Source organism: Misgurnus anguillicaudatus, chromosome 22 (genome assembly GCF_027580225.2).
Source record: "Misgurnus anguillicaudatus chromosome 22, ASM2758022v2, whole genome shotgun sequence".
Classification (NCBI taxonomy): domain Eukaryota; kingdom Metazoa; phylum Chordata; class Actinopteri; order Cypriniformes; family Cobitidae; genus Misgurnus; species Misgurnus anguillicaudatus.
The window spans coordinates 403435-428020 of NC_073358.2; the positions used below are offsets into that span (position 1 = coordinate 403435).

Sequence of the window (24586 nt, forward strand, 5' to 3'; positions counted from 1 at the left end):
TGTGTGTAAATATAAAAACTGTTTCAGTCAATTAACCTACTTTGTTATTTACATCTGTGATTATGACACTGAGCAACATGTTAAATGTTATATTATATTATACGAACAAAAAGTGTTTTAATATTTCTTACATCTGCTTATGTTTGTATTGAACTTTATTTTATTACAAACAACTAGTTGGTGAATTCAGATTTTATAGATTTCCGATGATTAAGACAAACAAACAAATACATTAATAGCATTAGTAAAATGTGTGTACTGTGTATACAATAAACGATTGTAAACCATAACTTTTTAGCATAATTTTAACAAACAAACCAAATAAAAACATGTACAGAAAGACATTATATACTCTAACCAGATAACATGTTTATTATCGTGTTATCATTTTTTATTTTTTATTGTTAATATAAATAATATACTTTTTTTGCTCTTAAATCCAAACAAATCAACTGCAGTTTGATTGATATTAACTGAAATGCACAATTAAAAAACGTCATTAAAAAAAAAAGATTTAGAGCCAAACTCACACATCAACAATATATATTGTTTTTTGCGTAGAATTAAAAGAAAGCTGTGCTCTTGGGACGCTCTCGCGGTACTTTGATGTCATAGGCCGAGTCTGCGCAGCGCCAAAGAGAAACTCATCTTAAAGTGCTCTGAGTCTTTCCCAATCCCCAAGGGCGCAAAAACAACGTTTGAAATCGCCTGTGTACCGGTTCCGCGCAGATCACGAGGCTGTATGCATCTGTCTCTCGTGACCCACGCGTGTTTTTACGTTTAGTTTCCAGTGGTGTCACGAGCGCCGCCGGGCGGCGAGTCTCCGCAGCGCATCAGTCTTTGTGCCGCCGCCATCTTGAGCAAAATCCAGATCATCATCATTATCAGATTGACAGCAAACACACACGAGCACAGGTGAGATGATCCACAACGAGCACAAACACACACACACCGCGTTCACAGCAGCTGGTCATGCGGATGCGCGCGCCCGTTCCCCGGTAAAGTTCATCATCCCCCGGTTACCGGTCGGTAGTCTGATGCTAATCATCATCTGCTAGCAGCACAAATCACAGATGAATAAAGAGAGTGAGAATCTGCAGTCATGTGTGTGTTTGTGTAGTTATGGGGAATAATATCATGAGATGATGATGATGATGATGAAGATCAGCCCTTAGTGTTGTGTGTCTCTACTGTAACGTTAGTCTGATCTGCTGCACACATTTGTTGTGTTGTTGACAAGAGAGATTTAGTGGTGTGTGTTTTAGCAGTCAGTCAGTCAGGAGTGTTGTACAGTAATGTGACATTAGACACTTCATATAAGAGTCATCTCCGTTCACAAATCTCCTCGCATGGCCTCATGGGATAGAAAAGTGTCCCTCGAATGCACCCTTCAGAACAAAGTTGGTACCTGTGGTCCGAAATGTTTAGTTCTCACTGATTTGGTTCTTTAAACACCCCTCTGCTGTTGATGATTAGTATGACAGGATTGAATGATCTGAGATTGGTGTGCGCTCGTGTTCAATAGTGTCTTGCGTGCACTGCATGTCATGAAAATGAAATACAGTAGAAACACTGATCAGCATCGCTGTGATTGGCTGGTTGATATAACGTACATGAACACGCCCATTTTTAACCCCTGCAGTGCGCGAGCGATTGATGGAAGTTATTGGAAGTTTTTATGACGCTAAATTTGTAAACCCAGATATTTTTGTACATAAAATCACCCTACACATAATGTAAATATTCTGTGTAAATATAATCTTGATATCTTTAATATTCATGTGAAAGATTTAATTGAAAATGAATGATTGTAATCACACGTTGATGCTCCTTAAGTACTTTAAGTCTCTTTTAAAAACAGTTTTTGTCTGTTTGAAACACCTAAAAAAGCAGAATAATAAACAGGTTGTGGTCTTGCTTTTTCATGTGATGTGCTGCCAGGTGTGATGTCTCTAACGTAAACTGAACTGTACAGAATACAGATCATCATTTTTTAAACCCACAGCCAATGCAACACGTTTAGTACTGATAAATCAACTAAGAATTGTAGTTTATTTTAAGATTGTGTTTTCCTCTCTTTTATGCAGTTGTAGATAATACACCAACACTTTCAGCAGTTCTCAATCATGTGTTAAATGAAGTATGAAGGGCGAGTAAGGGAATATAAATGTTATTCTACATCAAAAGATTATAAAGTGTTTCTGAGCAATGCACACGACGACAGTAAAGAAATCATCTCAGATGACACTCCTTTAGAGAAACTACCTGCAAGTGCCTAAACAAGTTTACTGCATATATAACTGATTTCTGACTACAACAATATTAGCAGGAGTCCACATTAACTAAAAGTCCTGAATCTGCTGAGTCTGTACAGAAAAGTGTAGTAAAGAAGATAAAGATATGTGAAAATATGTGTAAAAAACTTATTTGATTATTGTCATTGTTTTGTCACAGTGATGGTGTTTAAAGGAAAAGAAGGAAAGATTTCACACTGATTTCGCAATTTTTTATTATTGTAGATCACATCAAGTACTGCTGTGTATTTATTTATTATTGGGAATATTGTTCAATTACAATAGAGTAGTGGCGGCCCGTGACTTATTTTTTCGAGGGCGTCACGTGTCTTGTCAAAATAAATGCCTGCTGCAGACGTGTCTAAAAGGTTTATTATTATAAAAGAGATGCTCGTGTTTGCCAGATACTCGCATAATCTCATGCGTAATCAGAGATTAATGTTAAGGGAGTCCCTTGCGTGTATTTTGTGAACGTGAGCGTCTCTTTTATCATAAACGGTTTTGACGCGTGTGCAGCAGGCACTCACCTTGACAAAACACATGATGCACCTGGTTTACATGACACCCCAAACACATATTTTTAATTTACGAATTACGCCCCTCGGATGAGAAGTCATGAGCCGCCACTTTAGTAGAGCTGAATGTTTTGTTAATATAATGTTCATTTTAGGTCAATTCTTTATTCACAAATGTAAATGCACTAAAATCAAACCCTAGTCTTAATATTTAAAAAAAAAAGAATCTTGGTAGCTACGTTCCTTTTTTAAATTATATGAAAAGCAAACAGACGTGTAAATTTGTTGGACTGATAAGAGACTTTAATATAAACGATGATTGACCCGTTTGTGTTACTCTTTATTTCCTTTTATTTATAGCATTTCTTTTCTAATATTTGTGCACCTGGCTTTTATTTTTTTATTTTTTTTACTGTGTAATGATGAGTATACATGCCATAAATGTACATTTCTTTATAAAAAAAATCAGTGCTAACTCCTCCCATCCGTCGTTTGATTGCTCTTTCGCAAGGACTTCTGGGTTGGTGAAGTGCCTGCAGCAGTGTGCAAAGGGGGCAGCTTCTCTTCATTCACTATGTTTACTAGATCATTTCATTCATTAAATCAATAAATAATATCAGAATAAATATCAGCCTCTTTATTTAAAGTCTCTCTCTCTCTCTCAGTGTGTTTCAGAGCGGCGATGGCCACAGCACCTTACAACTACTCGTACATCTTTAAATACATCATCATTGGTAAGACACAATCAGTCACAATCTGAGACTCCTCCTACTGTCATTGTATTGAACATATGTGTCCCCTGTATTCATCTCTCTCTCTCTGTCTCTCTCTCTCTCTCTCTCTCTCTCTCTGTCTCTCTCTCTCTCTGTCTCTCTCTCTCTCTCTCTCTCTACAGGTGATATGGGTGTAGGAAAGTCATGCTTGCTTCATCAGTTTACAGAAAAGAAATGTAAGTACTGACTGAGTGGTGCACATGTACGAGAGAGAGAGAGTTAATGTAAATGTTGAGAGGTTTGTAAGAGGTTTGACTAAGTCTCTGTGAGTTGTTTATGTTGTCCTGGTTAATTATTGTGAGTCATGTGACCAAAATCAAGTTGTTTTGAGTCGTCACGCGCAGAACATCCAATGAAAATGCACTGATAGACATCTGTCGCTCTCAGTCATGGCAGACTGTCCGCACACCATCGGCGTGGAGTTTGGCACCAGAATAATCGAAGTGAGCGGCCAGAAGATCAAACTGCAGATCTGGGACACAGCCGGACAGGAACGATTCAGAGCGGTAACACGCAGCTACTACAGAGGAGCCGCCGGAGCGTTTATGGTGTATGACATCACCAGGTACGAATGACATCACACTGCAGCTGAAGTATGAGGAGATAGAAATGTTGTGAGAGCATCATCATAGGTTCCTCTACAGCAGGAATGAGTTCTGATGAAGCTTCACACTTGATATGATGAACCAGATGTGTCTGTGTGTTGCAGGAGAAGCACGTATAACCATCTCAGCAGCTGGCTCACTGAGGCCAGAAACCTCACCAACCCAAATACTGTAAGTACAAACAGATGACATGAGACCCTCGCTGTAATCATGAGCAGATATGTGAGGGTCACCACTGCAGTCTCATTTCACTTCATGATTTCTAGGTTAAATGTTCAGTCTGAACTCGAGCAGATATTCAAAGAGTTAAAAATGTGGATTTGAAGTTTAATTTGTTGTTGTGATGAGTGAAGTGTGTTTGCAGGTAATTATACTGATAGGAAACAAAGCAGATCTTGAAGCCCAGAGAGATGTGACGTATGAGGAAGCCAAGCAGTTTGCTGAAGAGAACGGTGAGTCCACACAAACATCATGAGCCGTCTGGTGCCTTCAAATGCTGATGGTCACTAATGTGTTGTGGTCGTTCGCAGGTCTTCTGTTTCTGGAGGCCAGCGCAAAAACGTGAGTTAATAATCACATGAGCAGAAACTAACTTCAGATATCAGCGGTCTGATTAAGACTTTGCTCTAGATATCATACATTTTTATGTCCTGTGTCACAGAGGCGACAACGTGGAGGACGCTTTCCTGGAAACAACTAAGAAAATCTACCAGAACATTCAGGACGGCAGTCTGGATCTGAACGCGGCCGAGTCAGGCGTCCAACATAAACCATCTGTGCCTCAGGGCGGTCGTCTCACAAGTGAACCCCAGCCACAGAGAGAAGGATGCAGCTGTTAACCACCATCATCCTCTTCCTCCTCTTTTCTACAGCATCTTCATCGTCGCACAATTGCACCTGTCACAAGAACCCCACCCGCCCACAGGGGGAGAAATCGTGTGTCTTTTCATCTTCACTTTCTTGATCTTTTGGTCTCTGTGGGGTTTTTCACGCTCTGACTGCACTAAACATTGCTCATGATCGCTTTAGGACAGAAGCATCTGTGAGTCAGCTGATCGTCAGGTTATTTTCATTGATTCACATTCATTTCTTTGTAACATTGTGAGAAATGTGACTCACACTAGAAGCGTCTGACAGTGACTACGGCTGTGATTTCAGCACAGGTGTGTTCTAAACTGACTGATCATCACGTGAGCTCATAAAGCTGAAGAGACAGAATGATGTCACATTGATTCCAGTAGTTTAGATGTCAGGTTTGTACAGCGGACTGCAGGCGCTTTTTTAAATGCACTTATGTACACACACACATGCACAAATATACACACTTGTGCGTTTTATTAGCTGGTTTGGTGGCTTTTGTAAGGTGATCTTCTTCATCCTTTATAAACGATTCTTTTGGTCTCGTGTGTACATCAGGGTGGATCTCATAAACACTCACGGGTCACATTCACCAGGAAACAGAAATTATTTAGACAGCGGTAAGATGGTTTTTGCATTGTGAAAATCTTCATAACAATCAAGTGCATTTCCCACCCAATCATTGCTTTATTTGTATTTTTCATTCTTAATGATTCTTATACAATTCATTTTTTAACTCAAAATAATCACAATGCAAAACACGTCGTTACTTTCTTTGTGCAAAATGATTTTGTCCTTTGACTTTAGGGTGAATTATGATCCGGACTGTTTCACCCGTCAATAAATGTTTGTCTGTCTTTAATAATATTATGATTCATGTTTATATTATTATTGTTGTTGTTTTGGGGTTTAATTTGAGAAATCTGACTGGAGTCTGCTGTGATGTCAGCTTATATAATAACAGCGTCTGTATATTAATCCAGTGTACATTATATATCATGTGACATCACACTGATTCAGCTGCTGATGATTTGACACTGAGATGCTTTAAATGGTTCATGTGACGTTGCTAAAAACAAGGTTATTTTGTGTACTTGGTGTAATGCAAGGGTTTACACATTATTGTTGCTCTTCTATGCTCCTTCTTTCTATAATGCGTTGATTTTTACAAAGCGCATTGTTTTGAAAAGCGCCGTGTGCTCTGATTGGCCAGCTATCCATTGCGTTGTGATTGGATGAATACCTCAAGCACGTGACAGAAATGTTACGGCCCTTACTACAGCGAGAATAAAAGTTACACATCTGGGAGGCGTTATGCAGATCTGTGGGGGTGTGTTTGAATCAAACATTTAGTGGGTGTGGGTATCTGTGGGGGTTTACAGATCCTCTATATGCATAAACAGGTTTTAAAAGACCTAAAGTCCCATCATATGAACCCTTTAAGATTTCCACAGAACATTTCATCAATTAAGAGTTTTGTTTGGAGAGATGAGACGACAGCATCTCTTCATTATCTGACTGACCTCTAAACTCCATATGTATATATTTTAAAGGAGCTGACATTTCTGTTCTCGTCCGGTTATGATTTTGAAATCTGTTGACATTTTGATCTTAATGAAGATAAAAATGCTCTAGAAATAAAACCAAACAGCATTTCACCCAGTGTTAGGTGTCAAGTTTAAAGTGGAGACTTTGGGATAAACTTTGGTTCATAAGATCTGATTATCATCACAGAAAACTTCATTAACGTTTAGAAACAGTTCACCCAAATACTCAAAACCTTCAAATCAACATATGTTTACTTTAACTTAACAAATTAAGTTAAACGATTTTAAATTGATTTTATACGTGATGTCAACTTTTCATAAGCCAAAATCTAAATAAAGTAAGTTGTTTTAACTTCATTTTTTTGTGTTATAACTTCAACTTATTGATGTGTTCCCATGTTAATTTAACATTCAGTTATGTTTAAGTGTCAAGATTGCTTCAAGTTAAAAATATTGTTTTGCATTAGAGGTCATTTATTAACATTTATTATTATACCACGGGTCTGTTGAATGCTTTATTCTGATTGGTTGAGAAATGTTTCATGGGTGTTGATTATTTTTCTGTAAATGCACACCTGACCTGACAAATGTCTTAAAATAACCACCAGAGCAATGACTGTGGTATAAGAGGAATAATTAACGACAGTCCACTGAATTATTTGAAGATAATGAGCACCTGCCGTGTGGCATTACCACCTTGGGTGTGCATTATTTATTTTCAAATAATTCAGCGGACTGTTGTTAATTTTTCCTTTATATATTTATATTACAAAATAATGTTTGTGTGTTTGGTTGAACCTTTAACTGCACATCAGACAGGACAGAAACAAACTGATCATTGTTCAAGTAGCAAAACTGCTTTGTATTTTATGCAACAAAAATTGCACCACGGTTACAGGAAAATTCAACAGAAATTGAGAAAACAAGTCATGTGTATTTACAAAAACTGAGCAATTAGTGTTCAAAAGTGTGACGCTTGAATACAAAAGTAGTGGCATGATTTAAGAAACATAAAAACTTAACGTCAACATCGGTAATACCATGTTGATCTGAAGGCAGCTTGTGGTTGGCGTCGCAGTCAGAGGGCAAAGTGTTGAAAAAGACAAACTAATACTGAAAACAGAGACGCACGCATTCTTTCTGTTACACAACAACTTGTCTGACTGTGATGTGTTGAAGAAGAACGATTGAGACGCCGCTCCGTCCATCAGACACTTTTATGACTCAGTGGTGTAAGAAATACTTTAAAATGACATCGAGTGGTAAAGTGAAAATCTTTATAAAAACATGTAGATATATATATATATACTGTAGTCCCACGGTTTCACTTCCAAGACGTTCCCAAACTTCCTGAGAATAGTGTTTTATCTTCTTGAGAAATACAATCACCTGATATTCACTCAGGAAGTTTATTAAAGGCTTCTGGGTGTTTATGGCATTTCTGTAGTGATTGTGCTGAAGAAATTCAACCGCACACGAGCGAGATGTCATTCACCACATAGTGTTGCATGCATACAATACTCGTTTCACAAAATGAAACCATAGTTCCTCACATCACAGCTCTTTCTGCAGCCACGTGAAGAAAACAAATACTATTTGTCAATGTGAACGTAATCAAAAATATAGATTTTGATCTCAAGACACTGCTGGGATAATGCTGATTGAACAAATACTGTGTGAAAATATAGAGGAAAGCCAAGACTGAGACAGCTCATGAACATCAAGACTCGGACCTGGGCCAAACTGACGCGAGGAACGACGTCGGTTCCTTTAATTTTGTACACAATAAGATGAGACTTTGGCAAGAGAAAGGCTACGGTGAATCCGTTTAGTAGAAGTGTACCTGACGACCAGAAAAGCCCACAAATGAACGTTTCATCCGTTGAAGATGGCAGATTTTTCTCCGCTACCTCTGAACAATGTCACTGATCTCTTTGACGGAAGAAAGCAGCTTTGAAAAGTCTTGTGGTGCGTTGGCTCCCCCGGTGGCAGAGGGGCAGATCTGTAGCTCTCGCAAACTGCTCTCCAACTTATTGATGGCTTCACGGAAAGCGAACTTGTTCCACATCCGCTGGATGGACTCGACGTAACTGGCGCAATACTTGGACAGGTTCTTGCCAGCCTCCAAAACTGCGCTGTGGCTGCCGGTCTGCTCCGAATGTCTGCCGATAGCGGCTCGCAGAAGTTCGGTGCTCTCCAAGACCATCTCACGCGTAATGGCGGAGTTGGACAGCCTCTCGGACGGCTGACGAGTTTTCCTTAGCGAGCGACGAGTCGTCATGAGGGGAATGAAGTTTGATCCCGAATCCCCGACCGCTGAACCCGCTCCCATTCCCGGTAGCTGTCCGGTCGGGGATGTAGACGAGGTCTTGGGAGGCTGCACTTTTGAGCAGTTTTTTGGTATTTTTTTGGCATTTTCCTGGGATAGACTACCCTTGGCTTGGTCTGTGGAGCCGGGACTCGGAGGACTCGAGTCGGAGGAGCCTTTGGCTTTGGTTACCGAAGAAACGTCGAGAGCTGGACTTCTTGAATTCTTTCCAGATTTGGCACTAGAGACGGGAGGTGGAGGAGGAGCGGGTTTCGGTTTCGCAAATTTTCCTTTCTCCCTCTCTCTTTGTGTGGGGACATCAGAAGGGTGTTTGTGTCTACGAGATCTGCATTCTTCTCCGGATGCTCCCAGTGCTGAAATCACACCGGGTTTGAGCAGCTCGGCTTGCAGAGCACTCGTTTTGGAGCTTTCGGTCTGCGTCTGCAGTCGACGGCCTAACTTAGGGGTCAGGGTCGAAGGACTTGATCCGGGACTCGATTCTGTATCCTTGAAAACCTCGTCTGACACGTCCTCGCTTTTCCTAGGAAGGCGGGGTGGTGGGGTAAGGGTACCGCCACGTTGCATGCTATCTGTTTTTTTGCGGGGCAGAGCCGGCTTTCTTTCATAGGTGCCCGAGTTGAAGTGAGACGACTGCATGTCACGGGGCAAGGTGACCGACTTCCACTCGGAACGGTCGGATCCTGGGGGCATGCTAGAAGCTGAGGAAGACCTCAGGAAGCGCTTGGAGTTAGAAATAGGGTCTTCCTCTGTTGGTGAAGTGGTGGCAGGTTTCCCTCCACCACCTGATGTCGTAGGTGTCCCTTTTTTGCGTGAATGAGAAGGAAAGAGCTGACCGGGATATAGGGGGGCTCCGTTAGTGACGCCGACAGCTGTGGTACTATTAGAACTGACCGATTTTGAGGAGTCGAGGCTGTGAAAAGCATCACTATTAAATTCATCTCTGCAGTCAGGACCCAATCCTCTACGATCCAGATGCCCATCCATCTTACCAAAAGAGCTGCTGCGTTTCGGAGGTGCGGGGGCCGTTCTCTTCTTTTTCTTGATGAGGCTGAAGGGATTCATTCTGAACTTGTCTTTATCTTTAGCTAGAATGCGGTCATCTTCGTTCAGGTTGCTATCAAGGAGAGCCCTTGAGATCGTCAGGGGTCCGGCCACCTCAGCTTCTGCTGCATCTGATAATAAATCCAATGGACACCATTATTCTGCAGAAAACACCTCATCCATCTGACAAACAAAGAAATAATAATGAACACAGAGAGAAAGCAAAACTTACCAGGACTGTCCCCATCCTTACTGTCCATATGTCTCCGTAGTGTCCTGGTCTTAGTGGGAAGTTCTGGCGCCTGCTGTATGGGACCCAATGTTGGCTTTTTACCTTTTTTCCCCAATTCTTTCTCCACCTCTGCAAACCATTAAGCATTAAAATAAGCCATGAATCCGATAAAAAGTTAAATCCCAAGTTCTTCAAATATTTAGCCATAAAAATGTACCATCAGAGATGCTGGATTCTTGAAACATGGTCTCAAACGCCTGGTGGGTTTCAGCAAAAGATGGCCGCTCTGCAGGGTTCCACCTCCAACCTTAAGACATTAAAGAGAAACTCAGAATAAAAGTCACAGAAATAATGTAGCTACACTTATTCAAAGTTCAGGCAATTGTTTAAACTAAACTGTGATCTGTATGTTTTTTAATAATAAAATATAATATAATTTGCTTACAGGCCCTCATGAGCTCATAGACTTTCTCTGGGCATCCCTCAGGTCTATCCATGCGGTAATCTTTCTCTAGAAGCTCGTACACTTGGGACAAGTCAATTCCAGGATATGGAGACATCCCATAGGTGGCAATCTCCCAAAGCAGGACTCCAAATGCTAAAGAGTTTAGGAAAACGTGTTATTTTGTTGTACATTTCAACCTGAAAAGGTAAGTTGAGCTTAGAAATGTCACAATACCTACGAATATCAACTACAAGCATTTATTCATATAAAGAATTTTTCCTTACCCCACACATCTGACTTTATAGAAAATATGTTATAGGCCAGACTTTCTGGTGCCGTCCATTTTATGGGAAATTTGGCTCCTGCACGGGCCTTGTACGTGTCTTCTGTCATCAGACGACTCAGTCCAAAATCTGCCACTTTAACCAAGTGATTTTCCCCAACTAAGCAGTTACGGGCAGCTAGATCCCTGTAACATCAAATAAATATCAAACTTAAAGGAGTCATATTATGAGATTTTTTTAAGATGTCAAATAAATCACTGGTGTCCCCAGAGTACGTATGTAAAGTTTTATCTCAAAATACCCCACAGATCATTTATTATAACTTGTTAAAATTGACACTTTGTAGGTGTGAGCAAAAATATGCTGTTTTGAGTGTGTGTCCTTTAAATGCAAACACTGATCACCATAATGGTGGTTTGTTGCAATTGAAATTCAATTTTGCGGTAAATTATTTTCTCTCTCTGCACTAAATGGCAGTGCTGTGGTTGGATAGTGCAGAATAAGGGACAGTATTATCATAATAAGATCTCCTTTTGACATCATAAGGGGAGTCAAATTTCAATAATTTTTTCACATGCTTGCAGAGAATGGTTTACCAAAACTAAGTTACTGGATTTTACATTTTCTAGGTTGATAAAAGCACCATGGACCCAATTATAGCACTTAAACATGAAAAAAGTCAGATTTTCACACTATGCCCCCTTTAAATCCAGATTCTGAATGTAAATTTGATAAACACTTGTGGTGGATTATGGTAATCAGTTCTTGTATTAGAGCTGTGTTACTCATTGCGTGGCTCAACAAGCTTTAATTTGTGGCTCACATTGCAGTAAATAATACACTTCATACACACAATACAAGAAAGGTAATCCTGCTTTTAGTCATTAAGGGAAATCATCTCGTCTCAGTTACAAAATTTGACTGTTGAATGATAAAGAATAATTTCCCCCTTTTGTATCAGTGATGATTTATTGATAAGCAGACACGTGATTTATGACTGGATTTAAAATGTGATACTTTGCTGTAAAATTAACTTTTGACTTTGTCCTATCAGTGTGTCTTTCGCCCTTGGCTATGAAATATTTGGGTATAACTAAACTTGATTTTATTTTCTGTTGTTGTTGTGTGTTAATGTCACTGATATGATTGTTATACTGTAAAACACAAATTGTTCTGGTTGATTTATGTAAAACGTGCCACACGGAGCATTTATGCACACAGGATAACTTTAGCTTGTTTTGTTACCAGCGTGCTACAGACGTATGATCAGATTTACTCAAGTCACTTGACTGGCAATTTCGGAATAGGTTTACATTAATATACTGTATTTAAAAAAAAAGATAAGCATTTTAATACGCAAAAATATGTAAAGGGAAGTCGTGGTCTAATGGTTAGAGAGGCGGTCTTGTAAGCCAAATAGAGCTGGTTTTAAAGCAAAAGTGAGGAAAACATCAAAGTGATTCATCATAGGGAAGCAATAATTGGAGAAGTGCTATACAAAGTTACTTCAGCTTATAAAGTTTCACCAATCTTTACAGACATAACCTGTTTACTGTTAAACCAAAGCCTGAAAAACCTCTGAAAGTAAAGGGCAAGTAAAAATATAAACTGCTGGCCTAATCGAGCCAACAGATAAACTGAAGTTGTGATCCCAGATGTTTCTGCTGACCTGTGGATGAAGTTCTTCTTCTCCAGATATTCCATAGCTGAGGAGATCTGTGTGGCCATATGAAGGAGCACCACAGCGTTCACCTCCTCACGATTACACTCACGCAGATAATCCAGTAGATTTCCATGAGTCATGAATTCTGTGATGATATAAAATGGAGGTTCCCGGGTACAGACGCCTGACATGAGACAAACACAAAACGTGAAGAGGTTACGATGAACAAGAACATGCTTGTTGGCTTTAAAGAAATCATTTTAATGTATGAACGAGGATTGATGTATTCAAATAAATACTAGTAGCTGGTCATCTAAAGCAGTTCTGTTGAACTAGTCTACTTTAGGATCATGTCTACCAGACAGACATGTAATATATGCAAGAGATGTCAGACCTTCACCTTGAATGTGTGGATATCTATCTATTATAGGCAGATATAGAAACAATATCCACCTTCAGTACATAGACAGAATTTGATTGAATTATTTGTGTTGAAACTTAATTTTCTAGCAGGTGTAACAACAAACTCTCTGTTTGTTACAATGAAGTCCACCTATGGGGTAAAGTTTGCACTCCTCTCACTTTCGGTGTAATTGTACGATAACTGTACATCACACAAACAAACTTTAAGTGTTCATTTGTAGCACAGATGTGTGTGTTGATTGGGTAAAAAAATGATTCATCTAACTTAATTATTTTTTAAATGATAGAGCCGAAGCCAAAAAGTGTTAGTTTGTGTCCTGCTCTCTCTTACATACTGTATATCAGCATCTAAACTCACCTAACAGCTGAACCAGGTTAGGGTGTTTAATTTCTTTCATGACTGCAGCTTCCTTTAAAAACTCTTCCACTTCCATTGTGTCCTCCTGCACAACAGAAGAAAAACTGTCATTTAGCACAAACTCATTTAACATTTTAAATGACTACGCTAAATAAAATGAAATATGATTGAGGATACAGTAAGAGAACGTTTCTTTAGCTTAACCACTAGAGCTTTGTTTTAGCAATGCAAACGTCTGTAGTTCAATGCCTAGATCAATACACACATACTGATCAAATCATGTATTGCACAGCAAGTCTCTTTGAAAGAAAGCTTGTGCCAAATGCACGTAAAAGTAAATGTCAAGTTATGGAGATGTAATTGAGTTGGGTCTTTACTAACAGCACTAACAACAGATGATTGAGAAGCATTTACTTACCTTTAGTGTTTTTACAGCCACGGTCAGGTTGTATTTCTTCCAGACCCCCTCATACACCTCTCCGTACTGCCCTCCGCCCAGCTTGTGCTTCATGGTAATATCTGTGCGCTCCATCTCCCACTTGTCGTAGTTGGGCGAAACGCCATAGATGGTGGGCTTGTTGCGTTTAGGTGCTGGATAATGAAGTGTTGTGATGAGACCGTCGGCCACGGTGGAATGATGATGAACCAACTCAGCCAAAGTGTTGAATCGGCTCTCTGAAGAAACGTACAGCTTGCCAAAGACAAAGTGGTATAAATAATATACACACGTTACATGTGAGAGTTAATGTCCGCAGAGTCCACCTCACGACCCCCAGTCGCACACAGCACACATTACGGTTTAAGTCCGGGTAAATATCACTAATGATGACATCATGAAAGACCAAATCATGACAGGAGCCCAGAGCATCAGCTTCACCATGAAGCAGATTGTGGTATTTATAGTAAAGACTCAGATTTATTTCTGATGTCTCACAGTGTCTCATTCAGAGACTGTGAGGTGTTTGAGGAACATCAGGTATTACTTCAGCATTCATCAGCAGCATAAAAAACGTGCTGTGTCTGAAACCACAGACTTCCATACTATATGTTAAGCAAAAAGCAGTAGATGAGGCGAGTACATAGTATTTCAAAAACAGTATGCGAAAAGTACCGAGATGACCTACTACTTCCGGTTAAATTTTAAAGTATGCATACGACGGACACTTCACTATCCCACAATGCCCCAGGAGAAGAGTTATCCAATGAAGAAGAGGTGGCGTCATCAGCGATGCGGCTGTTTTCGTGCTGGTATGTGATGACGACGTATGTCACTTGATGTATCAACATGGCGGATGTAGTACGTCCGAATCGCATTCATACTACAAGGATTCATACTATTCTCATACTGAATGAGATGAAGTACCTACTTAATGAATGTTAAAACAGTAGGTACTTCATCTCATTCGATATGTACTGTACAGTATGCGGTTATCTACAAATGTAACATATTGTATGAATGCATTCTTTGGCACTGTTAAATGATGACTCAACAATGGTTCTTGATATTCACCTAATATTGATAATTTGTACCATGCCAACACACGTCAAACCAAACATTTCGTTTAAAGTCCCAACAGTCTGTTAATATCTCACCTTGCCGTCAGAAGCCGTGTTGATGCGGTAGTGGTAGACTCGACCCTCGTAGCGCAGTGAGATGGATCGCTGTCCGGGGCTGCTCTCGCTCTCTCGCACCAGGAAGCTTCCGTTGATCCCGCTGCTCAGCAGGTATTCGGCAGCGTTGCGGGACACCGGTCCATGGTACCAGCTGTGCTTCTCCAAGCTGTTGACGGGTGTGATGTAGTTACTGGGCACCCAGCCCTGGCCGTTCTTGGTCTGAGCTTCACACCACTCGCCATTGTGATTGTATCCCAGAACCCTCAGCTTCTCTCCTGAGGTCACACAAATCATTGCAGGTGTGTTTTCTAACAGTGCTTTCGCAATACACTACATTGAAGTGTTTACTGCAGTACACAACAGATATTATAAAAAAATTTTTAAAACAGCTCGTACAAACCTAAAGGGTTTACATTTTTTGATAATGAAATTTTTATGCTCCTACGCATGGTATTTTACCCTGGGGAACCCACGGGCCAAATTTGGCCAATGCTAATTGATGCTAAGAGAAGGGTTCTTGGGTTCTCCAGGGATAAATAACTGAATACAAAATATGGAATTAAGATATGATACCCTAATAAAATAACTGGGACAAATTCCTGACAGTTAACTAATTGTGTTATTATTGTCTTTTGTTGCATCATTTGAGTCTCTTCGTGTATTTAAAGGGGACATATCATGAAAATCTGAAATGTGAAAAAGATCAACCCAGTAACTTAGTTTTAGTAAACCATTCTCTGCAAGCATGTGACAAAAATAGGCCATTGAAATTTGGCTCCCCTTGTGATGATGTCAGAAGGGGATCTTATTATAATAACATCGCCCCTTAATCTGCACTATCCAATCACGGCACTGTCATTTAGTGCAGAGAGAGAAAATAATTGACAGCACAATTAAGTTTCAATTTCAAGAAACCACAATTATGGTGATCCTTGTTTGCATTTCATCAGCTCATTTGCATTTTAAAGGACACACCCAAAAACAGCAAATTTTTGCTTGCACTTACAAATTGGCAATTTTAACATCTTATAATAAATGATCTATATGGTATGTAGTGCTAGAACACAAATGTACTCTGGCACAACAGAGATTAATTTTACATCTTAAAAAAATCCGGTGAAATGTCCCCTTTAAAGCTTAACATGCAATAAATTGGGGTTTGTTGCGATCAGTAGGAGCAGTAATATTAGTAAAAAGTAAGACATTTGAAACATAAAATACATTAATAGGTTATAACTAACTTTTCCAGGTGAATTGTTCTCTCATGTGAATATTACATCATTTTAATGGACATCTGAACAATAGTTACACACCAATGTTATTTGATAAAGTAAATATGTTGATTTCCAGGCACATGTATGACCTCACACTTCTCTCCAATAATGAATGCATGTTGAATATACATGTGAAGAGGGCAGGACACGCGAATATTCACATATATGAATACAGTATCATACTCGACATGAAAACAGAGCTGTCTCTCCTTTGGTGATGCTGAGTGTGTTGTCACCGCTCGCCACAAAGTCATACAGCGCTACAAACAGGTTGGGATCATTTTCACTGGGTCCCGCCAGCAGATTCTCTTTAGAGTTCCAGCGGGCCGCTTCAGACAGACCAGACGGCTCGAAATCCGGCCGCTGAAGAGCTTCTGCAAACAAACGTGAGAAAAGTCAAACGTGGCACGAATATATTCTTAATTCTTAATTTGTCTGGTTTTGTTCCTGTGTGTGTTTCACAAATCCATAATTCAAAGTGAATGGTGCACATTTAATCTATACAGTGTTATTGTCAGTATGTGTTCCCCAGGATTCAAACCCATGACCTCTGCGTCGCTAACACAATGCTTTACTGCATCAGGATGGAATGCTTGAAATGTCTCACACCACACGAGTTATGATCTCACCCAACAAAAACCTTGCCAAACTAACGTCAGCCATTTTTACCGATGCTAGGCCATGTGGTGAGAATAAGAAAGACAGCAGAAATGAGATACACATCTGTCAATGAACAGAAAACCCATCAAGGGAACAATGAGAACATCAGGAGACACTTTTTAAATCATATCAGCTATATTCAGAAACAACAAAGACCTTCAGCAACAACAGATTCTTTATCAACTACAACACAGTGTGAATGGAAAGAGTTTGTGTCACATTACTTCAGTCTTCTATTGGGTTCTTGCTAGTTTTGTTTTTTCAATAACCCTTTTTCAATAAACTTTGAAAGTTAACAAAATTGCACAAATAAAATCTACTAGTCTGATCTGAAAACTAACATACATCCAGAATATGAGCTCTAGTATCGTCCAATAATGGGTTCACAGATGTGTTCAACCTATAAACACAGCTCTCTAAACGGATCTATCCAGGCAGGAATTAGATTTCCCAGCATTCTCCCCTCCCTCCTTTTTTCCTCTCTTTCTTTTACTGTGAGCCATTATGTCTGGCGTCTCTCTCTCGTTCTTCCCCTCCTCCACTTTCCAAACAGACAGATGAAGAACGGAGAGAGGAGGCCTGTGATTTTCACCAGACCTCACATCTGTATGGACTCGATACATTACGACTGACTGACACACGGACACTGACCGTCACAAACGCTTACCTTCAAAGTAACAGCTGGAGGACGAGGAAAGACCTTTTTTGGATTTACAGCCCACCAATTTTAAACAAATCTCCAACATTTTCATTTGATTTCAACAAGTCCAGCTAAAAGAATTAATCCACCTCTTTTTGAACACCTCTGTTGTTCTTAAAAAAAATTACCACAGAGAAAAAAAAACTTGAAAAAGTTTGAAAAAGTTTTCAATAGTTGTTTACATCATTTAAAAAGTCAAAAACTTGTATTTCTTCAAAAAAACGTTGAAATCCATATGTTAAACCCATGGTCGTGTCCGCCGGACAAATATTCTACCGAGTTTTCCCAACAAAAGACTCCATTTTTTCCCGGTCCAGTTTTACCGAGTTTCTTCTTTTAGAGTTGAAAGATTAGCCATTGGAATAGATAAATCCTTCAGAAAGCCTGAACGAAAATTGACACGAGTGTTGTGTTTATCATGCCATTGTGCCGCGCTGTCGCCCGACTGTCGATCCACAAGAAAGCAAAAAGCTCGTGTTGAGCTCTGCCAACAAAGAGGCCCTTTCAGGATCAGACCGCTAGACCCGATGACATCAGCGCACAGGACCCGCCCACCTCACACACAAACATCATCTGCCATGTGTGTGTGTGTGTGTCACTGGAATCTGCCTTTGTCTTTCAGTTTCTCTCATTCAGAAACTGAATGAGAGATATAGTTTCTGTCTATATCTGTTGATCTGTCTTTCTTCTTCAATGTAGTTTAAGGGAAACACCATTACCATCATCAACATTACTCAGCTGGTTATGATTTAACTTACTGTTAGGAACATATTCAGATGTGTACTGTATTACTCTAGGGTCCTATTACTACACTATTACTTCAATCTTAAGATAAAATAATGAACCTTTATACAGAGCAGAATAACAACAAAAATCTGAGCTGGACAGAAAATTGTGTTTAAACGAGAATAGACGTGCAAATATTAAAAACGTCCATATCTGAGCACTGCTGTAAATGCTGTTACTTATTTTTAATAGCAGACTTACAGAGAAAACGTGTGGAAAACGGGCATTACGTGTCTCTGATCTGGTCCAATGGCATCTCCAGACAGGCAGGAATCTGAACTGCTCTGGAGTCCACATGGGTGTCAGCCAGCTTAAATGAAATACTTGCTGAAATTTCCAGTCATAGGAATGAGAAAATATGATGCCGATATTATTGTGCCTGTACAGTCACATGAAGATAAAAATTCAGCAGAGGTCCGAAAAGTTGTATTCCATTCAGACATCAATGCACACCTGCATCTCCGTTGCCGTTCAACGCGCCCGTGCATTTCCGTTGCCTTTCAACGCGCCCGTGCATCTTCAACGCGCCCGTGCATCTCCGTTGCCTTTCAACGCGCCCGTGCATTTCCGTTGCCTTTCAACGCGCCCGTGCATTTCCGTTGCCTTTCAACGCACCCATGCATCTCCGTTGCCTTACCAATCCGCCCCTGCATCTCCGTTGCCTTTCAACGCGCCCGTGCATTTCCGTTGCCTTTCAACGCGCCCGTGCATCTCCGTTACCTTTCAACGCACCCATGCATCTCCGTTGCCTTACCAATCCGCCCCTGCATCTCCGTTGCCGTATCAACGCGCCTGTGCATCTCCGTTGCCTTTCAACGCGCCCCTGCATCTCCGTTGCCTTATTAATCCGCCCCTGCATCTCCGTTGCCGTATCAATGCGCCCGTGCATCTCCGTTGCCTTTCAACACGCCCCTGCATCTCCGTTCCCTAATCAACGAGCCCCTGCATCTCCGTTGCCTTATCAATGCGCCCGTGCATCTCCGTTGCCTTATCAACGCGCCCCTGCAACTCTGTTGCATTATCAACACACACCTGATCCTTTCGATGCATTACCAAGCATTATGTGTCCTGACAGACTTTTGGCTTATAACAATCCAATTGAATAAATATTTGTTGAATTTTTGTCTTTTGTGTTCTACAGACAAAAAAATGAAATATTTTGTAACAACATAAGAGTATGTTAATCAAAGAAATTTGAGTTATTACATATTTAGTTATCAAATTTACTACAGTCCATGAAGAAAAAAACTGAGATTAGCTGTAGTCTATATGAAGCGATCTTAAGCACTGAGTGGATGCCTTGGATGTAAAAAAAAAGTCCTACATTTAGACACAAAATCAAGATATTAAAATTTGCTTATTCATTATACTAAATTGTACGCAGTTATGATGTTTTATAATAGATTGTTTTAACAGTTTTCTGGTTTACTGGGACGAAAGTGAGTGTTGGTTTTGTGAAAGATGTAGAAACATGAAGCGCATTTCTCAGAGATGAGCTCATCGAGAATCATTTATATAATCCTCTCCTCACAGCAGCGCACACTTCATTCAGAACGCGACTTCTACAGCACATGTGAAGACAGAATGACGTAATGACTAAATAACTACACAGTCTTTTCTTTTAACGTAAAACACTTTCTGCAAAGGTTTAGCATTAGCCCAGGAATGGATACATGTTCCAAGTGCGTGAACCTCTGGCAGATCAGAATAAGACTGACATCATCCTCTAATCTGACACAAACACACAACATTACACACAGTTTTACAGAAACACAGCACATCACAATGAGGGAATGTCGACTAGTCTAATGTTGAGAGATGCGTGGCTGTTTACATTAGCACCAGCAGCAGTGCTGTTGAGTTCAGATGGACTGTGTGTTTCAGAGATTTTCTTCAGCATTGAATTGAATCTGTCTGAATCACAGCTTTGCTAATACTATTCAGTACATCACTGCATGTCTTACAATCTTATACAATTAACTGTAAGGCTGCATAACAACTAATTGTTTGCAAAATATAAGTTTTTGTTTACATCATATGGTTGTACTGTGTATAATAATGTATATATATATATATTAGGGATGCACCGATACCACTTTTTCCATCTCCGATCCGATTCCGATACCCGAATTCTGAGAATCGGCCGATTCCGATACCTGCCGATCCGATACTACTGTATTTTTCTTGAGCAATTTAAATTACACACAGACACACACACAGACACACACACACACACACACACACACACACACACAGACACACACACACACACAGACATACACTATATAAATGTCTAAATCTATCATAATATAATTATATTATATATAATTATACTTTTAAATTAAAAACCAATAATTTAAAATGATTTACAAGTTACAAGAACATTAGTAATTATTAACCATGGCAGTGTTTAGGAGAAAATAAAATAGGCACGTTTGATCAAATAAGTATGCTAAATATATTTTCCTTAATTGCGCAAAAAGTCACAGTAAAAAAGCTTTAGTGTGCAGATGGTTATTTTGGGAATTATGCACTTAACTGGACCTTTTATGCACATTTCGGGTGCAGAATTGATGCGCCTAAATCATATTGAGTGCGCATTTTGCGCAATACTGTGCTTCCTGGGTGCAGCATTGATGCTCTAGAAGCGTCCTCACACTCACATGGGAATCCTCGCACCGCAATGGAAAGTTACATTCATAACTATTAAAACAAAGAGATTAGAGGCATCGTGTGCTCAGCACATACTGAATTGCATCCATCTAACAGCTTACTGAGACTTTATAAAATCAGATCTTTAAAACAGCCTGTAGTTATTGAGTGTTCGTGTGTTGAATGACGCGTTTCATCCGTTCGCTTCACCTGTGAATTAATCAACACATAGTGAATTGCATCCATCCAACAGCTTACTGAGACTTTATAAAGCCTAACGTTACAATTATTGTGTGTGTGCGTGTGTTGAATTTTCATCCATCCGCTTCTCATCAGTGGATTAACTCAGTTTGCATGTAAGTTACAGTGTTTCTGTGAACATTAATATCTTTAAATGTGCGTTTGTTCTTTCACATGAAGCTATTGAGTGTAAGATGACTTTGATTATAGTACATAAAAATGTTTATGGTGCTTTTATAATACTTTGTCGTTTTAATCGCTTGTCAGTGACAACCATGCGTAACGCGCAGTATCGGAAATGGATCGGTCCTGTTAGTCCGATATCCGATCCAGCAAAAAAGGCCGGATCGGCCCCGATACCGATCCAGAATATCGGATCGGTGCATCCCTAATATATATATATATATATATATATATATATATATATATATATATATATATATAACTTTTATTCTGCAAACGATTAGTTGCGATTAATTGGTATGCAGCTCTATTTAACTGTAAGTACAAGTGTGATGAATAAATCTGTGGTGGACACGGATACATTGGGCAGTGACCCCTCAGTAAAGATCCGTGTTGCTCAGGATATCTAGCAAATGTTCACAATGACACAATATCACAATAAGACACAATCACATCTGAATATTTCTTCTTCTCTTTCTTACAGCACAAAGCAGGAACGCAATGACTGATGTTAACATGTAAGTGATAATATACGGCTACCAATTATTTTGATTGTTTTAAGATCTGTGTGCATCAAATTTATAGATCTGATTTTAAAATGCACCTAAACCGTCTGTATTCTGGTTCATCTACATGTTTTGAATGTATAAACAGCAATTTGTGCCGTTTTCAAACTTTCTTTTATTGTGAACATGTTAGAAGCCCACGTCACTAACTTTGTTACAACTTTAAATAACATAATTAAGTGATTTTATACCACGGGTCTGTTGAATGCTGTATTCTGATTGGCTGAGAAAACGTGGGTATGCATTAATTTCTGATAACCGCACACCTAACTTGTCAAAAGTCTTAAAAATAGGCAACAGAGCAATGTCTGCGGTAACCGTGGTATAAGAGGAATAATTGACTCCGGTCCTTTGAATTATTCGAAAATAATGCACACCCGCGGTGTAATCTTGGGTGTGCATTATTTTCTTAGAATTCAATGGCCCGTTATTAATTATTCCTTACTTAAACGGTATTAGGTTGGTTTAACTTAGAACAGTGCAAAAATCAGAATCCGTTCATAACAATAAAAAATCAATAAGGCAAACACAACAATCTTAGGACTGTGTTACAGCAACCAGAGCCTTAGATTTGTATAAACCGGTAGGCAGGTTAGGGAGTTTTAGATTTTATGTTCAACCCAGATGATATTTTAAATTATTGCAGTGAATCTGAAACTCAAGCTGCTCTGATGAAATAACATCTGCAGTTAACCCATCACGTGTACACCAGAAACTGTAACAAAATGATAATAGTTGAATCCAGAGCATTGTAATAAACTTACAGAGAAGAGAGAGAGAGAGAAAGAGAGAGAGAGAGAGAGAGAGAGACAGGTCTACACTCGTCTGCATCGCCTCAACACGTTACAGTCATACTAACTATACACTCTCTCTCTCTCTCTCTCTCTCTCTCTCTCTCTCATCCACAACAACATTCAACAGCTAATAGATTTATGTTGCTCCAGTCACACTTCCCAATAAGTGACTATCCTTACAGACACTAGCCACCGAGGAATAAAAAGTTGTGTGAACACGACCGTCAACCTGTCATGGTAATCCTCATGTTATTGAAACAAAACCTACAGAGAAAATGAAGCAGCAAAACATTCATCAGAGCCACATTTTTAGTTTGAATAAAGCAGGTGAACTCACCGTGGACAGTAAAGACATTGCAGTGTTGAACTCCCTGCCGTGAGGTCTCTCTCTTGCCCGTACCCTTGATGAAGGGCAGCGCTGGCAGACTCGGTCTCCTTTGGTCCCCAACAAACTTCCCTGGCTGCTGCCCCATAAGGGCAGGATGCCAGGCCGCGGCCGGACGGACGGCAGGTGTGGATCACGGTCCAGGTGCTGGAGAGGAAGAAGTCTTGATGACAGAACCTCTGTGACGCCTCAGTAAACCACGTTTTCTTTAGATACGACTAAATCCATCCAGACTGAAGTCCAGTCGTGAACGTCTCTGTGCTCAACAGGTTGGCATTTCTGTCAATTCTGATACTGAATGTCACTATGCAGGGACAGATTTCACACTTAAAACTGCATAAAAATGAAAAGTAGCAGGATTTTCAAAGCACTACAGAATAATGTCAGGAAATGCATACATTTGACACATTATAGCTTATTTCACATACATGTCAGAGCTGTGTTTACACAGATGAGTCAGTGTCTGGATTCATACATGAGTTTGATGATAATGATTTCATGATAAGCTGTTACAATACTAAAAACATCAATCAACGTAGACCTGCTCTGAATGTGTCTGATTCACAGTGACGTCACAGCAGATATGAAGTCCGATGTGCATGAGTTTAGTGTTTGTCATTATTATTCACTGGACAATACAGTTCGCCCATTTTGATGTAAAACAAATGCAAAACCTGAAAATAACCTAAACTAACATCTGAAGGCTTTGGTTGTCACTTATAGATCAGATTTCTGTCAGTCAATATCAGTCGGGTCTTTAACGATTAGTAGTTATTAAACATCTATATCAGGTACAAGCATGTTATTCTGCAGTAAAATAAAGCCATTCTTCTAAAAGAAACACATTCAGATGAGAGTTCATTTCACGAATCGACTCTGAATCAAAATAAAGTGAAATCACTCAAACAAACCCTCATCCAGACACTTTTATCCAGTTCGATCTTTCAGTTTGTGTAACTTTAGTTAAAGTCTGTTTGAGTTATTAAAAGTCTCTCGTCACTTCCGCGTGCAGCTCGCTCTTTCTCCTCAGGATTTAAATGCTCTTTTCCCGCTTTTATTTCTTCCCTCTCGATGTCTTTTCCTCGCCGATCACTCGCTAGGTTCGGTCGCAGGTTTTATTACATTAGTTCCTCTCATGTCTTCGTTTTATTTCACACTTATTTGCACTTTTCTTGAAGTCGTTCGTCTTCGCAGGAACCGCCATGTTCGCGCACGCGAGCTGCGCTGGTGACGTCACACGCCGCGCTCTTCCGCCAACACTCGGTTGAGTTTCAGCTTTACAGTATTTTTATTTGATACTCAAGTTTATTAATCCTTTGTTCCTTATCGCCTATTTTATACGATTTTTAAAATGATATTTTGCAC

At 39.7% G+C, this 24586-nt stretch overlaps 2 protein-coding genes across 3 annotated transcripts; one reads left to right on the top strand and one right to left on the bottom strand.

Moving 5' to 3' along the window:
- The first annotated feature begins 682 nt into the window (after positions 1–682).
- Positions 683–5665, top strand: rab14l (RAB14, member RAS oncogene family, like). Its single transcript, XM_055200250.2, has 8 exons — positions 683–915; positions 3475–3543; positions 3705–3758; positions 3970–4147; positions 4292–4358; positions 4552–4639; positions 4718–4748; positions 4849–5665. The coding sequence occupies exons 2-8, from the start codon at positions 3492–3494 to the stop codon at positions 5024–5026; spliced, it is 648 nt and encodes a 215-aa protein (XP_055056225.1). The 5' UTR covers positions 683–915; positions 3475–3491; the 3' UTR covers positions 5027–5665.
- A 1762-nt stretch (positions 5666–7427) lies between these two features.
- abl1 (c-abl oncogene 1, non-receptor tyrosine kinase) lies at positions 7428–24492 on the bottom strand. 2 transcript variants are annotated; one of them, XM_073861235.1, is made up of 11 exons: positions 23174–24492; positions 16459–16629; positions 14961–15250; positions 13786–14058; positions 13368–13452; positions 12593–12770; positions 10924–11108; positions 10640–10792; positions 10412–10501; positions 10195–10323; positions 7428–10093 (listed from the first exon to the last, which is right to left on the bottom strand). In XM_073861235.1, exons 1-11 carry the CDS (start codon positions 23307–23309, stop codon positions 8499–8501), a joined length of 3285 nt encoding a protein of 1094 aa, XP_073717336.1. In that variant the 5' UTR covers positions 23310–24492; the 3' UTR covers positions 7428–8498. The 2 variants fall into 2 exon arrangements, with proteins under 2 accessions (XP_073717336.1, XP_073717337.1); XM_073861236.1 differs by lacking the exon at positions 23174–24492 and adding an exon at positions 17583–18135.
- Positions 24493–24586: the final 94 nt, after the last annotated feature.